This window comes from Puntigrus tetrazona, chromosome 11, assembly GCF_018831695.1.
Source record: "Puntigrus tetrazona isolate hp1 chromosome 11, ASM1883169v1, whole genome shotgun sequence".
Lineage (NCBI taxonomy): Eukaryota > Metazoa > Chordata > Actinopteri > Cypriniformes > Cyprinidae > Puntigrus > Puntigrus tetrazona.
Genome location: NC_056709.1, coordinates 5,478,571 through 5,496,320, shown reverse-complemented (window position 1 = coordinate 5,496,320; position 17,750 = coordinate 5,478,571). Strand labels below are relative to the sequence as shown.

The 17,750-nt window shown below is 35.5% G+C and overlaps 1 protein-coding gene across 1 annotated transcript in view; it reads left to right on the top strand.

Annotated features, from left to right (window-relative positions):
• pax7a (paired box 7a) overlaps positions 1-3,570 on the top strand; it is a 54,265-nt gene extending 50,695 nt beyond the window's left edge. The window contains 3 exon segments of the mRNA XM_043251299.1: positions 413-495; positions 497-660; positions 3,245-3,570. Coding sequence (XP_043107234.1) covers positions 413-495; positions 497-660; positions 3,245-3,360 — 363 coding nt within the window. The 3' untranslated portion in view covers positions 3,361-3,570.
• The last annotated feature ends 14,180 nt before the right edge of the window (positions 3,571-17,750 follow it).

Genomic DNA, 17,750 nt, shown 5'->3' with positions numbered 1-17,750 from the left:
TAAATATACACAGTACATACATATATATTACAAAAATGTAATTTTTCATAAAATAAAAATGAATATTTATGTATTATATATTTATTGTCATTGTTATTGTTGATGTTATTATTAGTATTAAAAAAATGTATATTATTGTAAAAATCATCTGAGAATTGAACATGGACTTAAAATAGCGAAACTGCAACCAAAATGTTGGGTGTTTGGATTTTGTTTCATTTAAAAACGGCATGTTGTGTTTACCTGTGTTATCTTTGATTAATATTTAAATTTGAATTTGAATTCCTGTTTTAAAAAAACAGGATGGGGGCCAACATTTTTCACAGCACTATATATTTGCTGCAGATTGCATCAAAAGCAGGTGGTCTTTTATTGGTCATTCTTACATGCTTCTGTCTTTGTGTGTCTCTAGGTGATGAGTATTTTGAGTAACCCCAGTGCCGTCCCATCCCAGCCACAGCACGATTTCTCCATCTCTCCTCTCCATGGCAGTCTGGGCGTCTAACCCCATCTCAGCGAGCTGCAGTCAGCGTTCAGACCCCATCAAGAGCGTGGACAGTCTGGCGTCCTCTCAGTCCTACTGTCCCCCCACATACAGCGCCACCAGCTACAGCGTGGACCCTGTTACTGCTGGATACCAGTACAGCCAGTACGGCCAGAGTATGTGCTGCTCAAACATTATATCTGTCTTTATGTCTGCTGATTGAAATGTGTGCCAAGGGTGCACTCGTTTGATCAAAATTACAATAAAAACAATATATATTATTACGATTTCAAATAATAGTTTTCTATGTTTTAAAAGATAATTTAGTCCTGTGATCAAAGCTGAATTTTCAGCATCATTACTCTAGCCTTCTGTGTCATATGATCCTTTAGAAATCACTCTAATGATGATTTGCTGCTTAGGAATGATATATTCAAAACATCTGAGTATGGACAGTGAGTTCAGCATTTATTTAAAAATATTTTTGTAACATTATAAATGTCTATCATTATAAGTCATCATTTTCAAACAATTGAATACATAACAAGTATTAATTAATTGGTCTAGTTTATTGTTTAATTTATAGCTTGCATTTAATGCAAAAACCATTTAGCTTAAATCCGTCAAGTTTTTTGTTTTCCATAAACACTTTGTGGTCAGTTATTTATTTATTTATTTAAGCCATCAATAATAGTAAAAAATATATATTTTTAAATAATATTCAGTAAATGTTAGATTTTTTTTTAAATAAAGACTGCTCTTTAGAATTTTCTATTCATCAAAAAATCCAATAAAATGTACCAGTTTTCACAAAACCATTATTAATAATTGCACACCAGTAATAACTGATAATAAATTAGCAGCAAATCAGCATATTATACAATGATTTCGGAAGGATCATGTGACACCTAAAACTGAAGTAAGGATGCTGACAATTCAGTTCTGCAATACAGGAATAAATTATATTTTAAGATATATTCATTTGAAATCGTAAGTAGTATTAAAAACTATATACTGTACTTTTCAATCAAATAAGTGCGTCCTTGGTGAGCCAGTACAGAGTGTGCTGATCTTTTCAGTAGGGAAGCCATTATAGTTAAGTCACCTGTGTACGGACAGTCTGTTTCCTCTCTGAGGGTGAGCAGTGACCCCTCTGCCATCAGACACATGCTCCTGATAAAGACCCCATCGCCAGCCCCGGGCTCCTCTGTTAGTCACAGTACTCTTCCCTCGAATGGGAAACGGACACTTCAAAGCCCACTTTAACACCCCAAGGGTCCTAATGTCCTTTTAGTCACCTCTCTCTCTCTCTTTCTCTCTCTCTTTCACTCTCTCTCTCTCACACACACACACACACACACACACACACACACACACAAGCTTCAGGGAAGGAAAGAATTGATTGATTGATTGAATTAACATAATCAGAGGCTGATGTTGTCACAGAAGTCAGTGGTTTCTATCTACATGTGTGTTTTGTGATGTATATGTCTTACACACCTGAGATATTGTATATTGTATAAACTTTAGTTTGGGGATAAAATTGTTCCCCAGAGGTTATATAAATAGAAGTCTTACAAAAATGCATGTTTTGGGGTTTAGGTTAGTCTGTGGTCATTATGATGAGCTCTATATGAGAACAGCAGAGGTCTGTGGTTTGTTTGCGGAGAGCTGTGTAGGTAAACGTATGTGTGTGTGTGTGTGTGTGGGAGTGTGAAGTAGTGTCAGGTCCATCAGAAGGTGCAGGAGGGTTGATTGAAGAGATCTGACGAGCGAATGTCAGGTTAATTATGAGTGAGATTGAGAGGACTGATCTGTTTAATGAGTCAGACGAGAGAGCTGCTGAAATTGAGGCGAGTATGAAGCATGAAATCTCAAACGCTCAGAGTAATAAAGACTGGCACATACACACACACACACACACCACTAAATGAATGACACCAGGCGTTCCCATCTCTCTCTTTCCCTTGATTGGCTAAATGTCCATTTTAGTTTGCAATATCTTCTATTAGTCTTTATATGTGTCATTCGTTAAATATTCTGGCCCGAAGTTTAAAGAGGTGAGCAGTGACTGTATTAAGTACTGCCACGTGTGGTGGATAGTGTCAGCATGCGACAGTTCTGTTTTAATGCTTTGATCAAATTGCTGTTGTCACAGATTAGTAAAACTATTTAAAAAATTATTTCCAGCTATTGAAATAAAGCTGTTATAAAGTATATAAACAACTTAAATGTAAACTTATTTCAGTTAGTTACCAAAGCAACTTAAAATGTGTACTAATGTGAGTGTGTTTGTGTGTGTGTGTGTGTGTAAAATATATATTTTTAAAAAAATGAAAATGAAAATTAAAGCTAATTCACAAAAAAATATTTTAGTAACACATTTAAAAAATATATAAAATAACATTTCTTGAATTAATTCAAGGAAAAGCTGAGTTTGGGAGTAAACCATGCTGAAATCATAAATATAATTTTTTCAAATTCACAATTATGTCTTTTTTATAAAACTAAACATCTAAAAAAACATGCATTGTTCTGGAACGATATAGTCCAGGATTTGTTAATTAAAAAAACAAAGTATAAAGTATATACATTTAAATGCATTTTTGAACCGGTGGATTGTGACCATTTAAACCAAACTGAAGGCCTTCTGTATGCTCGTGGTATGCATACGCATGCTGTACACGTAAACTGGTGTGAGATTGCTTTTACGTGGAATGTCGTACTCATGAGAATGTGTTTTTGTGTCGTTTCCTACAGCTGCTGTGGACTATCTGGCCAAGAACGTGAGTCTGTCAACCCAGAGAAGGATGAAGCTGGGCGATCATTCAGCAGTGCTGGGACTCCTGCAGGTGGAGACGGGACAGGCTTACTGAGTCTGAGCACCTCAAACACACCTTCACACGCTCTCAGATGCACAAACACCTCCTCCGTCCAGCTGGAGCTCCTTGGCATGAGCGTGAGATTAACTCTGATTCTCAAGACAAGAAACCCTTGCCATTCCATTTGACGTGACCTCTTCGTGATTCTGGGCTTGTCTTGTACCTCTAACTCGGACAAGAGGACCATGCAACGGCTGCAGACACGTCGACGGGGCGCAAGGGAAGCATTCCGAGCCATTTCCAAAACGTACTTTCACCTCGCTGTGCATAGTCGTGTATGAATCTCAGTGTCATTACAATGGATAATCTCGCTTGTTTTCTATCGATATTGTTATTACGATTGCCCTTACAGTTGTTGTAATTATGATTATTGTAACTATTGTTTCGTTTTCGTTGTTTCAAGATCCACACGTAGCATTTTTTACTAATTGAAAAACCGTCATTTTTTACGCGGAATGCTAGTAGGCTAAAACGAACAGGGAATCGAGTGTGTATGTGTGTGTGTGTGTGTGTTGAAAGTGTGACTGCTGGTTTTTCACTTTTCACCTGTAATGTTCCTGAGCGATTTGACCTTCTCTGCCTTCATATTTCACTTGACATTCCATGCGAATTTGGCCACTCTGTGGGAAGTCTATCTTTCTGCTGGGAATTAGCATTGCTTTTAGAGGATCAGCGATTTTTTTCTCTCAAATTCCTGTTTTGTTCTCGGCAGTCATCTGGGGAAAGAAAACAACACTGATACCGGATTTGGAACGTTTTGTCTAAATTTTTTTTTATTTTACGTTCTAGAGTAAAACAACGCTTTGCCCTCAAACTAGACAAAAATGTATACTTTTAAACATTTATATTATGATTTTTAGTCAAGAAATGCAAACATTTAACTTTCCATAGGCCTATAGATTATACCGTTTTTCTTTTTATTAACTAAGTAAAATGCACAAGTCGATTTTAGACCAAGAACTGCAGTGTTAAAAAGTTTGATACATATTTTTAAAAATGATATCTTTGATCAACAATACAGTTAAAAAGTGATTTCTATTTGAATATGTCATGTGTCAAGCCATCCTTCAGAAATCATTATGATATGCTAATTTTGGCCAAATATAAAATTAAAAATAAAATAAACATTTGTAATTATCAGTTTCAAAAACAGTTGTGCTCCTGAATATTTTCTTTGAATCCTGAATGTAAATCATTCTTCATAACCTTATAAAAGTTTTTTAACAGTCAATTTTAATGAGTTTATTGAATCTTTGATGAATAAAATAATACATTTATTTAAAAAAAAATCTAACTGGCCCTATACTTTTGACACTTTATAATAATTTTGACAACATTCCACCTATTTCCTATTATAAAAGTGATTAAATTATCCATCTCAACCGCTTTCTTACATTCCCATTTCACTTTCTCCTTTTTTATGTTACTTAACGGATACAAATTTACACATGCCAGGGCTCCTGTAATTAAGATCTCATGCATTCACAGGTTTGTAAAAAAAAAAAAAAAAAAAAGCAGTTGTGAAATTTCGACATTTGTGTAGCACTCACAGGTGACATTTTGACACATAAATGGAACTGTACAGTAGATGGAGCAGATCGTTTATTGTTTGTTTATAAAGAATATGTTTTATACTAAAACAGAAAAGGTGTTGTGTGGTAGATGAAGCAGGGGATATGTGTAAGTCTTATATTGTAATTTTGTGTTTATATTTACTGCTTTTGTTTCTTTGCTTTCGATAGATATTATGTATAATTTTTCTTAGGATTCAACGTAAGAAGCTCTTGATAAAAGACAGTCGCACTTAAAACTGACTGAGAGGTGAATCGTTTGCTTATGATTCCTAGCTTCAAATCTGTGGATCCATAATGAAGATAAAATATTGACATTCATAACATGTGGAGGTGACCGATGGCTCATGTAATGGACTGTGGGAAACACAGCAGTGTTTGGTGCTAACTGACTGCTTCTGACTCTCAACGAATTCCTCAAAGAATCTTTGAGCAAACGTTTTATTGGGTGCATTTAAGGGGAAATTAACTCTTCGAGGAACCACTTGACGAAACCCCACCCATTTCCCTTTCAACTGTCAATAACTTCAATGAATGAGCAATGAAAAGACTTCTAGTATAGAATATCCATGGCTAACACCTTTGTTAATCAACATTTGGATATTAAAAATATTAGCCATCATGCCCCTCTGGACGTCAAATTGGGCACCTGCTTTCGTTAGCATTTGTGTTTTTGCTTTCCTCCCATTTCCTTTCAGCATGTGTGTACGTTACCATGGTATAATTTATTCTGCTGTATGAAGTAGTAGCTTTAGTGGGAACCTTGTATTTGGTATTTACTACCTTCAGCCTGTTGGTGTCTTTACTGTAACACTGGCGTAAATGTTATCAATTAAAGATCTAAAACTGACATAAGGATCAAACATCCAGTTTTCCAGAGTTTTTCTTTTCTTTTTAATTTTTTGACAAAATGATGATAGTTTTGACTATGACAGCAGTTCTAGATTATATTTTTGGCCATTTTTAATACATTGTTATATATGTTAAAGTAGGTTGATGAAAAGTTTGAAATGTAAAACATTACTCTAAACATGCTAAGGTTTCTAGAATGTGAATATGGAAACAGTTATATAGTTTATATAGGGACAAATTCTTTAGCATGCCTTAATATATTGGCTGTTTATAAGTGCTTATGAAGCACGTATTCTGCATGACCATATCCTAAATGCCTAAATAACCCTACCTAGTATCTCACTAACTATTAATAAGCAGCAAATGAAATTTCAACAATAAAACTACTTGGGATGTGTTTCCCAAAAACTAAATAGTTCATAAAAAATTTGTCTCGATGTTCTCAATGTTTGTTTGTTTTTGTCGTGATAATTATTTTAATTTATTTATATATATATATTTTTTTAAATCTTTACCTAAATAAGGAGTTTTAGCTCCTTGTACATGCTCTCAAAGGCAGCAAATCAATACTGGAATTGATGAGATTTGCATCCTGCACTTTTTGAAAAATATAAGAATATAATAAGATTGCACCAGTCCTTCCAGAAATTATCTGCTAGATTTTCTCCTAAATTAGTCTTTAAATCATCTACTTCAATCTTTCTGTTAGTTTTTCTTCAGAAGTTGACAATTGTTCTTCTGCACATGTTCTGACAAAGAAGAAGCATACTCGTTCCACAACACATTAAAACATATTTCCTCTTTGTGTGAAGGACATTCTGTCCAAAGGAAAGTAAATTTTTTAAAGGTGTAGTATTAGTGAAAATGAAAGTGAACGATATGCTATATAAAATTAGGTAAAAACATACAATTAGTGCCTGTGAATCCTTAAAACATTAACATTTCCTTTTATTCATCTATTTTCTATTTTATTTTTACATTTATTTTGTATTTAATTAAAATAAAATTGTAATAAAATGCATACACATAGCATACATACACAAACACATAGCACAGTACATACACAGCTGTGGTAAGTCATTCATTCTACCATTGTCTAGCTATGACATTCATCCTCACTGTCTGTCTGCTTTGGTCCGGGCTCACTCGTAGATGCTGTCACACAGGAACTGCTGGAATGCTGATGGCATGGCCAGAGATTCCTAACCACATGATAATAAAACCAGCTGCTTTTCCGACACGACACCCTGAACATTTTACACATACTGTAGCTGATTTCAGTTGATCATGCTGATGCATCAGTCAGAGTTTTATATTTTAGCTCCTTTTTCACAGGTTAATTTGTAGAGGAGTATCATGTGTATTTTTCTTGGAAATATTGGTAACACTTCAGTATAGGGAGACATTCTCACTATTAGCTAGTTACATATGCCCTTGAACAAAAAAAGTAGCAACAGTATATTTGTAGCAATAGCCAACAATACATTGTATGGGTCAAAATTATAACTATACCAAAACTTTTTTTTTTCATTAGTAATCTGCATTTCTAAAGGAATTTCTTTTTTCAAACAGTTGTACCTCAGTCAAACAGTGTCCTATTCTAATAAACCATACAACAATGGGAAGCTTATTTTTTCATCTTATTGCAGATTATATATAAAACCCAATTTTACAAAATGACTGTTATGACCGGTCCATGCATATTACTACAATATTAGCCATTTGATAGTAGTAATTAAGCACATACTAATGTCTTATGACCTTATTCTACATTCCTAATCTTACCCAATACTTAAACATAACAACTTTGTGTTCAAATAGCTCAACTCAAATAAACTCAAATCTGTCTAATTATTTATTTTTGTGGGTTAATGTTGTTGCAGAATAAAGCCCAACAGGTTTATCAGCAGCCGGATGTGAAGTGGACTGAAGGGCTTTTTGAACCCTTACTTAATAACTACCTTACTAACTACTAATTAGCAACAAATTGATAGTTTACTGAGGCATAGTTAATAGTTAGTTATTAGTAAGAACTGGGCCTTAAAATAAACTGTGACAAGAATATTTTAAATTCTATACTATAGAAACCCATAAGTGTTAGATTTTAAATTTTCTCAACTCTCTATGATCTACACAAGACTCAAGAGATCATAGTTGATTCAAGTTTTGCATGTTGGCAAAAAAACCCATTAAAAACATTGCACATTCAAAAATTGCTTTATATAATAGTTATTTTTCATGCGTACATTATTGCAACTATTTATCTTAAACAATTAAGCTGAAGCTAGTAAAGACTGGAATACTACACAGCTTTCGCCCAGATTTTTGACACAAATTGCAATGTGAATGACAATGATAATGGGTACAGACTGTTTTTGTTTTTTTTGTTTTTTCATTTGTTGTGTGTCTACTTTTGTTTCTTGTGTTAAGAATGACTTGAAAAGTCTGTTAGTGTGTGATGCCTTGTTATCTGTGACCATTTCCTAAGTCAGCAAGTACAGATTCTTTATATAATACTTTGCTCTCCCTCATGCATGTAGGTACAAACAAAAATGTTAATTAAATAAAACAATAATAAAATAAAATGTACTATTTTTACTATGCGAAAATGCGGAAACTTGTCATGAGAATTGAGGCAACTTTCGATAGTTTCAAACTCTCAGCAACCAATAATCTTTTTTGTAAAAACCATATTCCAAGTACATTTGAAGCACCTCTAAAGCACCTTCTAGAACATCAGTCCTCTGTAATTCATTTGGCTTTGCGGAGCATAAATCTATACGGCGAGCTGATATTTTAACCTCCTGCCAGTCTTATATGATTGTGCTAAGGTCTTTATATTTCACAATGTGCTCTTTATCCTATATGCATTGTGTTTTCGTCGTCAACCTCTCTCTAAGGCATGTGTGAGATGTTTCGGGTCTCTTCTGGATTAAGCTAAAGCACATGTTCTGGCTGTCCGATCCTCAGCGTCCACCTCCATCACTGCTCTTTCTTCAGCTCTCTCCCTCCACGAGGCACCGCCCAGTCAACTGTGTGTCCTCGTCTTTGTTACCCTCTCCTCTCTCGCCTTTTGATCCCATAATTGATTGACTACAGGAGGAGGATTCGACGAGACCCACAAGAGCCAATTCCCCTCGCTTCTCTGGAGAGCTTCTGATAAAGTGCCGGGCCGTATATGTGGTCCCTACACCAGACGTATGGCCATTGAAGGTGGCTATGAGCCACGGTGGCTTAGCCGCAAGCTTTCTCCAGGGACCCGGGCTTGTGTCCTGCCGGTAATGGGCTTGTTTAGATCAGAGGGATGGAAATGAAACTCTTGAGCTGCAGAGAGGAGGATGCCGGTGGACTCCTATCTCCCAGGAGGCAGGCCTCACGGCGAGAAGCATCTGCATAGACTGAGCTGGCCACGCGAGAGGAGGGCTGATAGATTCGGATCTCATTTAAGAGAGCTAGCGGTGAGGAAGCAGGACCGGACAGGCATGGAGAATGAGGAGGTTGATGGACCTGGCCCAGCGAAAGCCAACAAACAGAGCGAGGGACAGTTTAATGATAACCATTATTGCCCCACTTTGAGACTTCAAGACACTTCACTTGAAAAAAAAAAGACCCAGCCAAATATAGCCAACACCAACAACAAAATATTTAAAAGTTTACTCTTGACTCATAGACTTCATGTTTCATTTAAGTAATTAATAGCTGAGTTAATTTTGAAATCAGTTGATTTTGATTTTGTGACTTCTCTGCAATTAATTTAGATTTCACTGCAAGGCAAGCAGCATTCGCATTCAAACAAATGTTTGATGAACAAAAGGTCTTGTATGTTAGAAACCTTTCTGAATAAAGTAATCTCCAAAAAATAAACGTATTTTACTGTTGGCTATCCTCAAAAAAAATGATAAAAAGGATGCTGTGGACTGTACATTTTTCATTAGGTACACTTTTGTAAATTTTAGGTACTAATATATACAGTTTAGATATTAATATGTACATTTAAGTTACCTATATTAGGTGCTTATAATGAATGAATGCAAAACAGTTGTTGACAAATGCACATTTCTAGGTCCAAGCATGCTTTGCATGGAGCTGGACTGGGAATTATGTGCTATTTTATGTTTTCAAGTAAGCTGGATGAAGGCAAGTGTTAATGTTCAAAAAATTGTTGAGTTGGGTTCTGGTGCAGGGTGAAGTTTGTTTTTAGGTTTAAAGTTTGCTTGAGTATGTAATTGTTGTTCTGGTGTTTCATGCTGATGTTCACAATTTGATTAATTAGTTTTTTAGAACAGCATGCTTTTACATAGCTACGTCTTTGCATATTAGAGTTGCTTTTAACATTTATGTTTATTAAAGCTTGATCAACATTCTATTTGTGCAACAAAGTTTCTGCAGTGCTTTTAATTTTGTGAATGAAATAGTTGCCCCAGTTATAATCAGGACAATATTTTCATCCTTCATCTTGACAAATCTGAGCACAGCTTGAGATCTTTTCTGAAACTCTCCATACATGCTCTCTCTATTTATCTCATCACTGTTTATGTGAAACAATTATGCGATACCAAAGAGATCTCATTTGTAATCATTCCCTATAGGTTAAAAAAACCCAAAACAATAAATCATCATGATTTCATATGAACACCATCTTGGCTGTGCGTGTCTCTTTATATCTACATATATATGTAAGAAAATGAGGGTTTAAAGAGGCACGGAGGACCTGATCCTGGCAGATTACACCGGAGGTGTTCTTCTCTGAGGCTTATGTGTCTTAAGAGAGCTGCGCTGTTTCCGACTGTCATGGCTGTCACAGTGAAAGCACTTACGGAGACCCGTAATTCTCTAAATCCCGTAATTATTCCGCGATACATAATGTACCTGCGCTGCGGCCTGTCTGACGGCCTACTTTGACTCCGGCTTTGCACAGACAGAGGCCTCTGTAAGCTGGGATTTCAGTCTCATCTTTGGCAGCGGGAGATCTCCTAAAGAACATCTTCCAATATTGCTTTTTTATGTAAGGCCTTAAATTTGCAAAAGCAAGTCGAATTAAGATATTTCAAGTCGATTCGTTTTCAATGTGTCATTGTCATCGCAGGATAAGTCATCGGGAGACCAGCCGCTGTCTTAGCTACTTCTTTCCCTCGTTGAAGTTGAGTGCATCTTCAACTTCTAAAGCAGAGCTTGAAGAAGTTCTCCACTTTGCGCCTTTTCTCACCTCGAGCTCAGCATATGCACATCGGAATTGTTTATTTTTCCCATTCTGTTCTTCACACACTTTCTTTTACCTCTCTCCTCTGTAGATAAGCGGTTAGCGCGGAATAAAGAGCCACTGAAGTTGGGAATCTGAAAGATGGTTCACTGCGATAAGGCCGCTGTGAAGCCAGGTTTGATTTACATATAAAAATCAGTGCTCGCTTGGCTCGCAGACTAATTAATATTAATAACTAAAATGCAAATGAGCTCAGACAGAGGAGGGCCGTATGGTAGAACAAACTGGGGTTTTGTTCAGGATTCACACATAAGCCTCTTCTGAATGTAAGAGGGCTGCTAACAGCCGTAACGCCTGGGCATAGAGCGCAATACACAGAGACAATTTTTCTAGATAATAGCCTATCACGCAGGATACAATTTAAATTAAAAAATGCAATTTTCACCTTGAAATGAACAAATGATTACAATTTCTATACAAATTAAGGCATCCAGGCTGTGGCTCAGTGCAGCGCCAGGGCCATGAAACTTGACATAATTGCCATGAAATACATTTTCAAATATTTGTATTTTGTCCATCGCTTTAAAACATGCCACTCTTGGCTTCTGTGGGTATGTGATCTTACCTTCTGGCAGAGAAAAAAAAACACATAAAAAAGAGGAGAAAATCATCAGAGATAAAAAGCTCTTCAACGGGGAAGATAAAATGTGTAGAAGTGGAGGAAACACACACACACACACACACTGAATCGGTCTCTGCAACCCCTGTGGCTATCTCTAAAAGCCAAATTATGCTTTCTTATCAAGGCAATCATATCTAGCAGTTATCTGCTGCTATGATAGACACTCTCTCCTCCCGATATCTCATTCTCTCTCAACATTTCTGTCTGAGCATTTATTTATTTGTGATTAGAGACAGCCTTTGGAAAATAAATAATTGGGCGGGAGAACCAGACTTTTCTCTGGATTTTGAACTTTAGGGGTTCTTTCAGATGATGGCAGATAAGTTTCTGTGCGCTCCAGGCAGATAAAATAACGGCCAAAATCACAATATCTTTTGTCTTTCCTGCTTCCTCATTTTCTTTCACTTATTTTTCTTTTATTTGTTAGTGTGTATGATTAATGTTTATTTTGTCTCTGGCACCTTTGGTTCATTTTTATTTCTTTCAGCATAAACACAATATGTTATAAATAAAATACAATTTGTTTTAAGAAGTCATATAGTCTCCTTGTTTTCTTTTATTTTTGTTGTTTTTTTGTAAAAGTGGTTGTGGCTTCCGGTAGCAGCTAATGTATTGAAAGTCTCGCACATTTGCAAAAAATAAGAGCCTTGTGGTACAAACAGACTTAAATTAAAGCTGTTGCTCAATCACAGACTACAGCTGATGGCAAACTAAACGTGTATTCTGTGCATGCGTGAGATGAGTTAACTGTTTATATTAACAGCTATCAATATTAAATACAAAGATATATGAGAGAAACGCATATATGGAACTTAAACCAAGTAACATGTGCTTACCATTTTGAATGCCTGTAACATAGAAAACTTTCTTGATTTTATGTGGCTCATGTTGTTATGAGTCTTTGTGTTTTACTTGCTATATTTAAAAACAAAAGTTGAAGTAGACTGCTTCTTCATTCGCCGCCTGGTGAATCACCAGGCGCTGTTTCTATCTCCTCTCCCCTCTTCCTTATCACATGCTTGGAGAAAATCGACTAAAGCTCTGACAGTGATGTGGACAGCGGGCCCCATTAAATCCTGATCTGCTCCCTCCCTCCTCTTTTCTCTTCTCCTCGTGAAGGAGATTCTGTCGTCAGAGGTGCACATCAGATTTCAATGGCTGACCTCTTAATGCCCAGGGTCAGCACTGCACTGGCAACAATTTCACACTGAAGATGAAAGGGAAATGAACAGGCAGGACGCCGGGGTGACCGAGAGGCCCTGACCGGGCAGAAAAGTGCAGTCAGAGCTGCTCCATTGCACTCAGAGACGAGGATGGAGGGGCAAGGGTGCTGACCTCCATGAGGCTAACCTCAGGACAGGAAAGCCACAGCAGAACAAACTTCTGTATGGAAAAAACAGCTTTACTGCTGAAAAGGGATAGAATGAAAATTCTGCCATTAATTACTCATCCTTATGTTGTTCCAAACCTGTTAGGCCTTTCATCTTTGGAACACAGATTAAGATAACTTTTTGGCCATGCATAGACAGCAATGTAACTACCACTTCAAGGCCAAGAAAGGTAGTAAAGACATTGATAAAATACTTCATGTGACATAAATGGTTCAGCTGATATTTTCTAAAGCCACGAAAGTACTTTTTGTGCAAATATAACAACTTATGTCACTAGCTGCTGTTCTTACATGAAAACATGAAAAACTAACTTTAAACAGTTTAATAAGAAATATGTCAGGTGTGTTTTCATATTTCCCCACTTTTAAGAAAAATCTGAATCGGAGGCTGTTTATACTATGAAATATAATTATTATATATATATATATATATATATATATATATATATATATATATATATATATATATATATAGTTATTATTTTTTTATTTAAATAATCATGGAAACCTTAGTGATAGTGAGCGATAGTGAAATGAACCATTAACCTTTTAATTAACAGGTTAGATCTTGAACTTCATGAGCCATTAAAGAACAATTAAGTATATAAATATTTTTCCATTAAAATAATGTTTTCATTATATACATTTTTACATATAATTAAAATTTTCATTTGTAAAATATGAGTCTGGGTGTAAGTGAGTGTGTGTGTGTGTGTGTGTGTGTGTGTGTGTGTGTGTGCAAATGGTGAGGTGGAGTTGTTGGCTGACGGACTCTCATGTAACGGCTGTGATATGCCTGATTCTCCAGAGATGCTGAGGCAGGAGATCTATTCACACATTTAAAGCCACACGGAGGGTCATCAGCCCTACTGGGTGCTGTCAGGGGCATTTAGCTCGTGATCTGCCCACAACAATGAGGCTAGTTGATTGCTTGTGGCTGGGTTGTTTTGAGAGTATTTATACTGGATCTGAAGCTTGTGAAATCCTGCAGTGGTTGTTAACTTTAAAATTATAAACACCAAGCAGCTCTTAAGTCCACATCAAAACAGAAATCAGAAATCAAAAATGATCATACACTCTTCTTAGGATTTTTATTGGCATGGATGATTCTTTGTAGTACATTTAATGTTCATGAAAACTTTGCAGGTTCTTTATAGTATAACCTATATAGTTTAGGTTCTTTTAGAACTGTTCACTGGAAGGCTCTTTAGGGAACCAAAAGTGAGAAATCAGATTTAGAGAAATGTAGCATTACATCACTTGCTCACCAATGGATGCTCTGCAGTGAATGGGTGCCGTCAGAACGAGAGTGCAAACAGCTAATAAAAACATCACAATAATCCACACCACTCCAATCTACCAGCTAATATCTTATATGGTGACAAGCACCATTTTTGTAATAAACAGATCCATTATTTAGGCTTTTGGACCTAATTTCTGGCTATGATCCATAGTAATGTTGCCTCAGTAAAAAAAGTCCCCACCCTCTTTTCTTCTCACATCAAAATTCAACTATGTTGGATTGATTCAAGATGTTAATTGATCGGCTGGAGTTGTGTGAATTACAGTGTGATGTTTTATCAGCTGTTTGGACTCTTTTTCTGACAGCACCAGTTCACTGCAGAGTATCCCTTGGTGAACAAGTAATGTAATGCTATATTTCTCCAAACTTGTTCTGATGAATAAACAATACTTTTTTTTTGACTCGCACTGCAGTGCTCGAGCTAAGGCATGTAGTGTGTATATAATTTTATTTATTTTTTGTATGTTTCAGCAGATCTTCAGTTGTTACCTACAGTATTCAGTGTCTCCTGGTCACTATACACAGTCATTTAGAAGGCCATGAGTGTTGTCTTTTTCTCTCTGCCGCTCTCTCCGGGGGGGTTGCGCAGAGAGACTCCTTATGCATTCATGAGGAAAGTGGAGGATAAATAAAAAGGTTCATTACCACGCTAAAGTGTTACTAATGATATGTACCTGCCACCCAGCACCTCCGAAAATCTAATGTGACACAGTAGAATGGAAAATCTATTCCGCCGCAGTGGGCCACCAGTGGTGCCGCAGCGAGCTGTATGGAAATTTCCCACAGCCTGCCCCTCCATTTGTGTCTGTCTCTAACCAATATTTACAATTCCGCCGCTATAATGTCCTACCAGGCCCTTTATGCCTCTGTCAATGACCTCCATATTAGCTGAAAATTGGTCTTTTCAAACTTAGCAGGGGGCGTCTCTCACTGCCGTTGATGCAGTGCTTGGGTGCACAGCATGGGGTATCATGGGAAGGTTCCTCGACCCCTGGACAAGCCCTGCTCCGTGAGGGTCTGTTTCTGTTTATCTGATATAAAGGTATAAAAGACATAGAAGATGTTGAAGGTATATCCACTCTATGATAAAGAAAGTCAAATGAACAAAAAATTCTAAAAAAGCAATAGGGCACAGGAGATTTTATCTGTTTTAAATGTTTTATTTTTGCTTGCAAAAAATTATGTTATTATATGTCATACTATATTGGTTGTTTATTTTTGCCAGTGCTGAATTTATTTGATCATTATTGAAAAATTAGTAGTAAACAATATAAAACATTATATAATGTTATTTCATAACGTCATCATTATAATTACACTGTTAAAGAAAGAAAGAAAGAAACAATCAAACAAACAAACAAACAAAAAATGCTAGCTGTGGTTGAAATTCTGGAATTTCAACATAAAAAATATGCTTTTAAAAAATGTAGGTTTTAACTTAAATTTACAGTTATATACCATAATTTCACTAACTGATATAATGTTAATATGACCACCTATTGATTTGCACCTTTGAAATATATTGATACCCATATTGATAAACCAAAGCCCATCATAAGTGGCTTTTGAATACTAACATACATAGAAGGTGCACAGTGTCATTCATACAAACACTAAACACCATCATTAAACCATGCAATACACATTTATTTAACAACATTGTAACATACAAACCTAATAAACACAACTGAAAATAAAAACTATGATGACACTAACATTATTATTTAACAATTTGAAATGCAAAGCACGAAATTCTGGAACATTCTTTTTGTCACTTAAAATTGTCTGAAACATCAATATATATGTATCACCATATATGAGACCCAGAAGAAAAAAGTTTTTTGAATTAAGTATTTTTTCATGTCATTACATTGTTTAGAGCATACAAAATTTATTCTTAAATTAAAATGTTTTTTTAAATTATATTTTATTAATATTTTATGTCCTCTGTATAAGACACTAGAGGTATTTTTCTTAAAATATATATAAAATGGAATGAATAGACATCAAATATGAAAAAGAATTAGATTTTTTTAAATGACTTCCAAACATTTGTTATCTCTGTGAAGCCCTGAATGTGCTTTTAGATGACATCAGGCTTAAAACTGTGAAATGTGAAATGTGAAATGTGTGAAATGTCTCTTGTGAACTGAATTGTGAACCGGTTTTACTACAGCATTTTCACAGTTTTGTTACAGTTAAAACCACTGATCATTTACAGTGTACAGTAAGGGTGTATTTTATTTTATTTCATTCTGAAAAATGCTATTTATTAATGTGATGACAAAGCTGATAATAATAATAATAATAATAATAATAATAATAATAATATAATAATATGTTTTTGAGCATCTAATGCTTCTGAAAAATGCTGCATTTCAAAATATGCTACATTGAAACAGCCTTTTATTGTGTTATTAAATGTTATTATTGCAATAACATTTAACAATATTAAAATTGAACAACTTTCAAAAAACATCCCAAACCTTTGTGGTCTACCAGATGTTTTTCAGTTTTATTGAGAATAATTTCATTAGTATAAAACACTTTCTAAACATGCCTTATTCAATCAGAGTTCAGAACTGGAAATCTTCATTTTATATTTCTAAATAAAAAAAGCAACATTTAAATGACAATTCTAAAGGGCAAATTTCCCATTTAGATGCTTAACACTTCTTTATGAGATCTGCATTAAACGCAGCAGCTATTCAATATTCAGGATTCTCAGCTTCACTCTCAGGTTGAGCGCTTTACAAAGCGCAAACAAACTGAGGCATTGACTTCTCAGTTTGTCGTAATTAACTTATGTAAATGAGTATCGTTATCCAGTGTTTCTAAACAGCAGTCAGGATGTATGCTCGTGTAATTATCTCATTAATACAGTAGACACGGATGGCGATGCAACAGCCTGTTAAAAGCCTGTGTGAGGTTGCTATGGAAACCAGGCTTAAGTGGCTTATTGGTTGCTCAAGTGAGCTTGAAGCGTCACGCAAAGGTGTGTGTGTGTTGTGGCGTAAGTGTGTGTGTGGCTGCTAAAGGCCCTCGAACTGCAAAAATCATCACATTAATTATTATTTAAATTCTGCAAAGTTCAATTATAGATGGCAAAAGTGTGTTTGTATGCAGATCTGCAAGAGTGGCATTGTAAATAGATAGTGTGTACACAAGATTTATCACACCAAACGTTTAAGTCCATTATTATGTCATATTCAAATATGAATATTTTTATTGTAAATATACTCTTAGCTTAGATATTTAAGGTATTTATTTAATATTTTGATGAATATTTAAGGACTGCAGTTGCATTTGTTTATTATTGATATTTAATGTTATAGTATGCTTTCTTATTATGACATATTTACAAATCATTGCTTTATTAATACAAA